This window comes from Lupinus angustifolius, chromosome LG20, assembly GCF_001865875.1.
Source record: "Lupinus angustifolius cultivar Tanjil chromosome LG20, LupAngTanjil_v1.0, whole genome shotgun sequence".
NCBI lineage: Eukaryota > Viridiplantae > Streptophyta > Magnoliopsida > Fabales > Fabaceae > Lupinus > Lupinus angustifolius.
In genome coordinates, this window is record NC_032028.1 from 3288498 (window position 1) to 3299570 (window position 11073).

Genomic DNA, 11073 nt, shown 5'->3' on the forward strand with positions numbered 1-11073 from the left:
GATCTTGAACAGGTTCTGGAAAAATAAATAATACAAAATTAAATTATAACATTTTAGTCATAATTCCCTTTTATACTCAAACAAAAAATAAAATAAATGTGAAACATTGTGATCACTCCTAATTTAAACACGTGCAATTGATTAGGGGACATTTGGAGGACGGCATAATACAAGTACTTGGATAATGCACCATGACGCTACAAGTTTCTAAATAGATATATGATGTCCTAAATATATCTGTTTCTTACTGATAAAAATATATTATATTAATTAACAAAATCCTTCTTTTTAATTATCATTGATGCACCACATGATTTGTTCTAAGTTTTTAGTTAAGTTGGTTAGAACTTTGAACCATGACCAAGTTTCAAGAGGAACGATTGGTGAAGTGAAGTAAAAGTGGGTTATGACAACATTGACTATGTCTATGACCAATGCACGAAGATGAGTGCTAAAATACTGAAAACGACTCATTAGCAATGACACCGACCCACTAAGACTAGGGTCAACGAGCATGGATCTATCATCTATGACATCCAGTTTCCGATCACATAGCTTCTCCTTCTCTTCAACTCTTACGAAACATCAAATTCAAATTCCAAAATTCAACAAACAACACAGTTCACATGTGAAGGTAATCGCAGCAAAGAAAAAGACAAACTTGGAAGATGTTAGCATTGAGTTGAATGACATTGCTTCTCAGAATCTGGACTTTGCACCTTCCCGGAGACGTGTCCGATCAGCTTTCACTCACGTTCACCAGCAACTCGACCATTACTTATTCAAGGTAGTTGCTTTGCATTGAACCCTTCAATTTCCAATACATCATAATTTTGTGTTGTTCTTTGAGTTATTCTTCGCTGTGTCTGTTTTTGTATCTGTTTAACAGTTATTAACTGATGTGTTTATCTTTGATACTTTTACTGGCCTTCAATAGACTGCTCCGGCTGGAATCATAACTCAAGAAGTAAGTTTTTTCTTCTTCTTGCTTCACTTGATTGCCTTAATCTCCAGTAGCATATTCTCAAAAAAAGAAAAGAAAAAAAGAGAGTCTTTGAACACTCCCAATCAAATTTTGAGTGAGTACTTTTTATTGTTGTTTGCGAGTTGGTTTTTAGAGGGGAATGAAAAGAAAGGTTGGAGAGTCATCTTATAAGTGTATTCCACGACTTTGAAGTCTTCTCTTCTCTCCATTACCCTCCGGTCACCAACTTCCGAACACACCCTTAGGCACTGTTCCCTGCAAAAAACAGTCTAGAATTTTCATTATAAATCAGATACAAATGTGTTTAATTTAGTTACTTTGTTTATTAGTGGTACGAAAGGAATTCGAGGGGATTGGAAATTTTCTGCAAAAGCTGGATGCCAGATCCTGGTGTTCCAATGAAGGGAGCTTTGTTTTTCTGCCATGGGTATGGCAGTACTTGCACCTTTTTCTTTGAAGGTTTGTTGTCATAATTTCACTTCAAGAATGTTGGCATGAGTTGTGAATAGTATATTGAGCTGTCTCTGTTTTTAATTCTAAAAAAGCTAGAGATTTAATTTATCACTAGTCATAACGGATTTTTTTCAGGTACTGCGAAGCGGATTGCAGGTTCTGGGTATGGTGTTTATGCTATGGACTTTCCTGGTTTTGGTCTTTCTGAAGGATTACATGGTCACATACCAAGTTTCAATGATCTGGTTGATGATGTTATAGAACATTTTGCAAAAATTAGAGGTATGACTTCAATATCATTTTTGTCACTGAACCCATATTTTATATGTGAAAATTCATGATGTTGTTTGGTTATGCTTTGTATTTTAATTGACAGAAAGGCCTGAAGTCAGAGAGTTGCCTCGATTTATATTAGGGCAGTCGATGGGTGGAGCAGTTGCTCTAAAAGCTCATTTGAAGAAATCAAATGATTGGGATGGAGTAATCCTTGTAGCACCAATGTGTAAAGTAAGTTCATTCCTTCATATTGCAGTTGATGCTTACCAGCTTCATCATTAGTATAGTTTTCAACTTCAGATTCATTTCAAAGTTGAGTTGTTGTGAGCACTAAATGTTAATCTCTAATCATTCCTATCTCATCTCTAATTTTCAGTTTCACTTTTCTATGATGTTGAATTTTGTCCTCCAAAATTTATATTGGCAATAACCATTGCTTGGACTAGATTTCTGTTTTTTCACATTGGCAAATGAAACACATAATAACCAAAGTTAATATTAAACTAGCAGTGTCTCCCTTCAATAAGGGATTATTTACCCTTTTTCCTTAGGAATGTCAATGTTTCAATATAAGAAAATTGTAATATACATACCATATAGAGTCTTGGGATCTAATTATAAATGGACCTGAATTGGAAGTCCATCTCTCTTGCCATTTATGCTGTTTAGAATTCAATATCTGGCTTATATTTTTGGTGAATTGCAAAAATCAATGCATATCATAAATGTCTATAGAAGACATTGTGCAATTCAACATAGTGTTATTTGCTGATCTTACTTTGGTGCTAAGATTGCAGAGGGCATGTTACCATCAACTGCAGTTTTGTCAGCATTAAGTCTCCTGTCTAACGTGGTGCCAAAGGCAAAACTATTCCCTTTCAAAGATATATCTGAGCTGACCTACAGAGAACCAAGCAACAGAAAATTGGTCGGTAACTGTCAACCTCGATTTTTCGATGCTTATAAAGTGAAATGAATAACCTGTCCTTCATATCATGCCTTCTTTAAAGTTCATGACTAATCATCTATGCTTCACTATATCCATATTATCTGCATGGTTAAATTTTCACATCACCGGCATTCAAACTTTTAGTAGTTGAGTCCTTCGTGATGTATCATAATTATGATCAGCAACTTAACAGGATAACTTCTGTTTATGAGTCAAGAGCCGAATCCATGTGTATAAGACTGTTTACTTCAATTTTATCCTATTGGATTTTTATGTATTTTTACTGATACATATATACTACAAGGTTTGCTCCTATATAAACAACATTTAGGCTAGAGAGACATTCTTATTTTTTTGGTTTCCAAGGCATGAATGAGTTCCAAATTCCACTGTAACTGATTATCTTCTAACCTTGAGTTTGTTGTACTACACTTGCACAAAAAATAGTCCTTGATTCTAGGTGTTACTTCTTTCTTTCTTAGGCGGGCTACAATGTCCTTTCTTATGATGATAATACAAGGTTAAAAACTGGCATAGAACTTTTGAAGGCCACACAAGATATTGAATCTCAATTACATAAGGTTAGTTTTTCCTTTTTTGCTTTTTTGCTCACAATCTTTTGCATATTCTTTTCCAAATTCTTCTAATCTGGATCTCTGCTATAGTTATATCAGTTCTTTTTTGTGTGCATGCAATACTGTTTTACAAGAACAAATATTCATGTTCATTTATTTGGCAATGATGTCAGGTTTCGGCTCCATTATTGATTCTTCAAGGAGCGGAAGATAAAGTGACAGATCCATTAGTGAGTCAATTTCTGTATGAGAAAGCATCTAGCAAGGACAAGACTGTAAAGATCTATGAAGGAGGTTACCATGGCATTTTGGAAGGGGAACCCGATAATAGAATTTTGGAGGTCCATAATGACATTATCTCATGGCTTGATTTTAGGAGCTCAGTTAGATAAGTTAGCTTCATTTCATGGATGTATTAGCTTACTTTAGAATGGTGGCATCCACAACAGTAATGAACATACACCATTTACAAAAATCACTTCATAGAAATGGCAGCTATAATATTAGCCTTTTCTTATATATGTACATGACAATTTACATTTCTCATCGTCAGAGACTTATGCTAATTGTATTTTTCAACCAGAAATAAGACAGTCTCCCTTTATTTAGAGGCTAAATCAGCAGTAAAGTTAAACAGGAGTTGTTTCCCTGTTTCTCTTCTCATCTTAAAACAGCTAAATTTGTGTAGTTGAATAATTTTTTTCCACTTATAAAACTCTAACACTAAGTACCAAGTCTAACCAAGTCAACTTACTCATAATTAAGTCAATTCATAAGGTGGGTGTCATTTATATGAATAAAACCGGACTTGACTTAAAAACATAGAGAACAAAATTTATGCATACATTATGACTGTATTAACATCAATAGTGTTTAGTTATCATTTAGTCTTCTATAAATATAAATAAATGGTAGATGATGTACCGACTGTATATAAATTTTTACATCGACAATACTTAGATAGACAACACTTAGATAGTACACTAAAAAACATATTTAAAAGCTTAAATAAATCAAATCTATGTAGAATAAGGTATAAAGCCTTCACATGAGACACTAAATTAAGACTAATCCTAATCGTTTGGATTAATAGTTGAGGACCAAAATGATATAATGTAGACAAACAAAAAAATGTAATGAATAAAAGTGAGACAAACAATTAAGTTGAGAGGGACCAAATTGAAATTAGTAATTTGCCTATTTGTTATACAATTAGAAATTAAAACCATAAGTGATTAATAAAAGGAAGAAGATTTTAAGTGATTAAGCATAAATTATCTTTCGGGTATATAATAACTTCGGGTTGGGTCGGCGGGTGAAATGGCCCAATGAAGTAAAACAGTTGCGGGATCAGAACATGGTTTCGGAGAAAATTGTTCTGTTTAGGAGAAAAGTTGATCTGTTTTGTGGCATTTGAGAATTGGCAGTGACAATCTTCATCTAAATCATCATGTCACTTCTCAATCAACTCTTTAACAGAGGCGTTTTTGGAACTCGATGGTACGATTGCCCTCTTTAAATCTTTCAATTTTCACCTTCGGATAATTAGCTTCATTAATATTTAATTCCATGCTTGATTGACTTGTTTTCTATACCCGATTTTTCGTAGCCAACTTTTAGATTTTAATTCAATTCCATAATAAAATTTCTTATCATACGCTTGCTCAAATGATAAGCAAATTGTTGGCTGTCTCAAATTTCAATTCCAAATTTGATTCTTTAGGTTTTGCTTAATTAGTTTAAACTTGAAACTATATTTATGAGGTATCCCCAATGTTAATTTACGCTTGGAACTTATCCTCAATGTTGGATGTGGTGGGAAGCTATTTTGATGAAAGAGCAGGGACCCTTACTTAGCTGAGGGATGATTTCTGTGATTTTGTAAGATGTGAATATTGAAAATCTTCTTCTATGGTTTGGGTTTGAGTGAATGTATTATGTAATAACTTGACCAATTTTTACTCCAAAAGTTAGGTCACATGATTAACTTGGCATTCCAGATGTCCAATTCCGGGGATAAGGGGAATGTATCAAGCGTTAATTCCATCATTTTAATATAAGATCAAAGAACTATTTGATTTTGGTCAACCCTATGCCGTTATGCCAGCTTTTTTGACAGAACTAAAATCAGTTACCTTTGTTGTTTTTACCAGATTTTTTATGTTGATACTCTTTCAATGTGTAGTAACAAGTAGTAAACTTGTTTTTTTCTTCTCTTTGCCTTTGGTAGTAAAACATGTCTAAACTTAGCAATTTCACGCATTAAGCTGCTACAAAACAAGAGAGATGTGCAACTGAAACAAATGCGTAAAGAGATATTCCAATTCTTGCAGGCTGGCCAGGAGCCAATTGCTAGAATTCGGGTAATCCTTCTATTCTTGGTAATGGCTGCTAATTTTGCATCTTTTCCCCTTTGTGACTTACTGTTTCTAAATTGCGTTGATTTAAATAGGTGGAGCATATCATACGAGAACAAAATATATGGGCTGCATATGAAATAATAGAGTTATTCTGTGAATTTGTTTTAGCACGTGTACCCATAATTGAGAACCAGCGGTAAGTCCATAATTTTTAAGTCCTAAGTATTTCTTTTTACTGGTCATACCGTGTATTATACTTTTTCATTTCTTGTTGATTAATGTACATGAAGTTCAGTGCTCATGCAGATTCCATACTGTTTTCTGGTATTTGCAAACTTCTGTAACATTTTAATTATTGCTTCATGAAGTTTTTTTCTGCAATTTGTCTAAAATGGGTAGCAAAGTGATTGCTTTCTTGGATATCCCTGCTTCATAATATTTTACTGGTAACTATTCAATACAGTAGAGAACATTTGGAAAGATGTGTACTCTATTGGAAAAAAAATTGGTGTAGGAAATGATCACAAACATGTCAGATGACCACTTATTGTCAGATTGATTTAAATTACTAACAGTGACAGTATTTCTGAATCTTCAAGGAGGTTCAAAAGGGACAAAATGTATGTTTTTGAACATGAATGGGGTAAAAAGTTTTAACTTGGTTCAACAAAATTGATTTGGACAAAAACTTCAGTCTTCAGATTAAAAAAGTGTAATTATATGTTGTGAATAATTGTATATTGACACATTACACATGCAACTCTGGAATATGCAACACTCTTAAGTCCTAACTGCAGCATTGAATGTGTGATGTTTGAAACAATTTTCATTGCTACAAGTTCATTGAAGGAAACTATTACACACTAAATAAATAATTGCTGCTAAAAGCATCCCGTGATCTCTCATGCACTGAATGTATCACTGAATTGAGTTCTCAAACATATCCTCAATTTCTTGTACAGTTATACCAAACCATTTTATTTCATTTCTGTAATTTTGTCAAACTTGAGGTCACAACTTCAAATCTTGGAGACAACCTTTCCGCTTGCGAGTGTAATGTTGTGTACACCTACTCTTCCCAAACCTCACTAAGTTGGAGTCTCGTGCACTGGGTTGCCCTAAATTTTATCAAACTTGATGTTTTCCTTCTTATAATAGGGACTGCCCTTCAGAATTGCGAGAAGCTATTGCAAGTATAATTTTTGCTGCCCCTAGATGCTCAGATGTCCCAGACTTATTGCATATCAAGAACTTGTTTACCACTAAATATGGGAAGGAATTCGTCTCTGCAGTATCTGAACTTCGTCCTGATTCAGGCGTGAACCGCATGGTGAGTAATCTTCTTAGTTTCCACTGTCTTTTAGACTGAACAACTTTTGATTATACCCGAGTATTAACTTACTGCCATTTGTCCATCTGTTCTTTTGATATTATATTTCAGATAATTGAAAAGCTTTCTGTTAATGCTCCATCTGGAGAGGTAAAACTCAAGGTCTTGAGGGAGATTGCAGAGGAATACAATCTAGCATGGGATTCTTCTCAAACTGAGGCAGAATTTAGGAAAAATCATGAAGATCTCCTGGTAATTTTATCAGTGGATTTCACTATTTCTTCATTGTTGGGCATTCGTTATTATTATATTATTCACTAAAAGTCTACTAGATCCATGTACCATGTCATATCTGTCTTTGATGGTTGATAACGTTTGTATAATCTACTAAGTTGTCACTCATATAATGGTCACCATTGTCCCCAACTGTGACTCCAGAAATTATTGCAAATTTCATTCCAATCTTAGGGTACGTGGCTCTTCCTGTGACAGTGGCAATTCTACCATGAGAAATAAGATCAGACTTGCAGTCAAGAGTATTTTATTCAGTTCTCCTCAGACTTCTGCAGGGTTTTTAGTGTCAAAATTTCGTGATTGTGGTAGACTTTTTGCGTTATAATCAATTTTTTTAGCTAACTAGTGTGTTTCTTCTATACCATGTTCCTGGTATTGTCAAACATATGGACAGTTAGGTGTTACCCTTTTCACATAACATGGTACAGTGATAAACTGTATATAGTGAGGTTCATGTACTTTTGTTATGGTTAACATATTTATTTTTTCCAGATATTGTTCAATCACCTTAATCTCACTACTTGAGTCTTTTGGTTTATCTTTTGTCAGTAGTATCTCAATCAACACAGGCTTCTTCCGTCTTAGGGCTTCTTTGATATATTTAAGTTAAATGTACTCGGTCCATGTGATCGCAGAACTTAAGTTATTGAGCTCAAGAAGCTTGTTACATAACACAGACTGTCCCTCACTAATAAATCACGAACTTAGTGACCTACATGTTAAATACTCTATACATCTCAACTAATGGTTATAAATTTAGAATTCGTGATTCCTAGATTTGACAAGCTATAATGCTTGTTGTCTACTTCAGTTTTTCTTAATTTTTTATTTTGGTCTATTACCTGTAGGGTGGAACAAAGCCAGTTGGTGTTGGAGCGACAATATCTCATATTCCCAACAAAAAGATCGGTAATAATTTGTCACCTCATGAACAAGAATATAAACACCAAGAAGCTCCTAGTCCTTCTAGCAATAGTGTTTGGTTGAATACTAACAAAATTGATCAGTCACACAAAAATAATGATGTCTCCGTTGGTGATGCTAAAAATGAGACAAGATTGAATTCCTCTGATGTATTGGAGAAGGCCCGAGTTGCCATTGCATCTGCAGAGCGTGCAACCGCAGCTGCTCGTGCTGCTGCTGCATTAGTACAAAATGATTTTCGATCATTGAAGCTGGAAGATAAATCTTTGTAGTCCTCAAAATGAAGTCAATGCTGTAACAAAACACCTAAATGCCATTGGAGGATCAGATGTTCCTTGTTGTGGAGGTAATAGTTTCGTAGTAATAAGGACTATGCGGTATTGTACATTCTATAAGTATACAAATATTTCTTGTAATGGAATGGGATACAGAACTTGCTTGCTGTGAATGTTTGTGTATCATGCATTAAAAAGATGTTATTGTTGCATTATAATTTTAGAATCACTTTTTTCCCAGGGGATAGTTGTGTGCATTTTCAATCTGTTAAACTTTTATCTCGTGTATATTATAATGCAATTTGTGATTAAATTTCCAATCTGTTATAACATCTACAAGTTGCAATATTTAACACAACTTCCATGTGTGCCTGGTTTATTTCTTTAAAGCAACAAACAAAAAGTTGAGCTTTCTTCTCTAGAGTAAACAATGTAATCCTTTTAGAAAGCTAAGCTGCAAAAGCAAGGGGAAATAACAAACGAAGTTGCAGGCAGCTCCAACAAGCATAAAGCCATAAACATGTGTAATACATTGGTTTCGTGCGATGATGAGATTTGAGTTCAAAAGACTGGCACAAGAAGTTAAGGTATATGTTTGGACGAAATGGTAGTATTTTTTTGTTTTTTAAACTGAAGTGACAAATTTAAGAGAAAAATATGTATACACTGATAATGTATGAATTTTATATACTGTGTTACTGTATCTATCATTTATGTTTTATCAGACTCCTTAATAAAAGTAATATAAATATATTGTGAATGATATTCACTGACTGTATATAAATATTTATACTGAAATTAAAAAGATATTATAAATTTTAATATATCAAAGAAGTTATGTATTTAGTTTCATAATAAAAAATTATTGGTTCCTCAGTTATAAGCAAAAAATATCAACATTTTTTGTATAAAATAAAAGTAATTTTAATTATCTTTACATAATTCTACTATCACTTTTAATTAAAATAATTTATTATATACCATATGTTGAATAATACTTGTAATTATTTATATGTTTTTTTATTAAATCAAAGCAATTAATTGACTTTTAACTGATTTTTTTAATGTGTTAAATTAGTTAAATTTGTTGGGAAACTAGATAGCAAGCAGAACGTTTATTATCATGATTTTGTCAAGCTTTATGTCTAAGAACAAAAGTGGTAAAATTGTAGGGAAATGGCTTGCTAGGCTAAAGCCAGAATCTAGTGTGATTCTAAGCTATGAAAAAAATCTATTTGCTAGTTAGTAGGCTGGGTTCTGAGATCTGACAGCCCAATCTAAGAAGAACTAAAGCAGTGAAGATAGGCCCGAGAAGGTTGTCTTGAAATCTCAATTATACAAGCAACCCAATCAACTTTCTAGGCTAAATGCCTACTCCACATGAAAAATGGAAAGACAATATATCAAATTAATTAACCATGTCTTGTATCTGTTACAGATTGAAATTGTTTAGTTTCCCTGGAAGGCTAGAACATCTTATTAAATAGAACTAAATTATTATATTGATTTATACAAAAAAATTGTATATACTAGACATTTTCAAGCAAACAACTCTCTGGGTCATAAAATGTAAAATAAAAACTTTTTGAAGAAAAAAAATACTCGCATGTATCCTTACATACTAATTACTTACACGATTACATTTTATCAGCAAAAGGGAAGAAAGACAAAAAATTTACAAATTACATATTTTATAATGAAAAGAGTAAAGGAAAAGAAGACAAACAAAACAAAGACTCATAAAGCAGATGCAGCATTAATATGGAGAGGCATGGGTGAAGCATGATTGGTTATGAGAGCACCAAAAGAGCTGCTGTAACTGGCAGGGCCATACACCAAGTGAGTCAGAAGAACCAAAACATTCTTGTTGGCATTCCCACACTCCATGACGACCTACTTCAACTCTACTCTATTGACCACACAAGCTAAAAGGGTGAACCCTCATGCTGAACCCTAAGGCCCCTAGCTAGTTTCACATATAACATTGCCCTACCTAGTCCCTTTACATGCATGCTATGCCTACCTATATTACATGCATTATTTACATTTATAAGTATCACTGCCCTTTTTTGCAGGTGGAGATTTTCTCAGACATGAGATTTATAGTTTTGTATTTATATCTATGTTAATATCTTATTATATAATATGGCACATAACCCTCTCTCGTGCAACTCTATTTCACATAAGACACACAGTACCTATGCATGAAGAGGCACACTAGTCGTACATTTATTCACTGTGATCAGGGAGAGAGAGAGAGTGTGACAAAGATGTAACGGAGGTTAAGGACAGAACAAGACTATTGAGTAGTAAAGAAAACAAATTGATGGGTGGGAAATGGTATCGGAAGTTGGTAGCAAGAACAAATGCGCGCGAAGGGCCCTCCCTACCTTTGCAGTTTCTCATAAACACTCGTATATATATGCATTTAGCATATCATGTTCCCACCTTTCCATTCATTTATGTTTATGTTGCCTCTGTGGTTATTTTTCAATAGAGAAAAATCACCTATACCCATCTTAATCATCTTAAGTTGTTAATATTTTTATATAAAATCATCTTAATCAAATTGGATTAAAAGTTGTTATCCTAACAGATTTCACAAAAATCCAATATTATTTTGCAATCTTCATATATATATATATATATATA

At 33.5% G+C, this 11073-nt stretch overlaps 2 protein-coding genes across 2 annotated transcripts; both read left to right on the forward strand.

Annotated features, from left to right (window-relative positions):
* LOC109335147 (caffeoylshikimate esterase-like) lies at positions 334–3685 on the forward strand. The gene is made up of 8 exons (XM_019571234.1): positions 334–787; positions 938–967; positions 1315–1444; positions 1574–1720; positions 1815–1945; positions 2505–2642; positions 3146–3244; positions 3412–3685. The coding sequence occupies exons 1-8, from the start codon at positions 515–517 to the stop codon at positions 3628–3630; spliced, it is 1167 nt and encodes a 388-aa protein (XP_019426779.1). The 5' UTR covers positions 334–514; the 3' UTR covers positions 3631–3685.
* LOC109336677 (IST1 homolog) lies at positions 4605–8737 on the forward strand. Its single transcript, XM_019573417.1, has 6 exons — positions 4605–4738; positions 5469–5601; positions 5691–5794; positions 6757–6928; positions 7040–7180; positions 8071–8737. Exons 1-6 carry the CDS (start codon positions 4689–4691, stop codon positions 8416–8418), a joined length of 948 nt encoding a protein of 315 aa, XP_019428962.1. The 5' UTR covers positions 4605–4688; the 3' UTR covers positions 8419–8737.

What these genes read in the sequence shown, in the direction of transcription:
- LOC109336677 (XM_019573417.1), top strand. Translation starts at nt 4,689, where the DNA reads ATGTCACTTCTCAATCAACTCTTTAACAGAGGCGTTTTTGGAACTCGA. An exon ending in AGCCAATTGCTAGAATTCGG is followed by an intron (nt 5,602 to 5,690) that starts GTAATCCTTCTA and finishes TGATTTAAATAG; the next exon opens with GTGGAGCATATCATACGAGA. An exon ending in CCCATAATTGAGAACCAGCG is followed by an intron (nt 5,795 to 6,756) that starts GTAAGTCCATAA and finishes TTCTTATAATAG; the next exon opens with GGACTGCCCTTCAGAATTGC.
- LOC109335147 (XM_019571234.1), top strand. Translation starts at nt 515, where the DNA reads ATGGATCTATCATCTATGACATCCAGTTTCCGATCACATAGCTTCTCC. An exon ending in CTGGAATCATAACTCAAGAA is followed by an intron (nt 968 to 1,314) that starts GTAAGTTTTTTC and finishes TTTGTTTATTAG; the next exon opens with TGGTACGAAAGGAATTCGAG. An exon ending in TTGTAGCACCAATGTGTAAA is followed by an intron (nt 1,946 to 2,504) that starts GTAAGTTCATTC and finishes TTTGGTGCTAAG; the next exon opens with ATTGCAGAGGGCATGTTACC.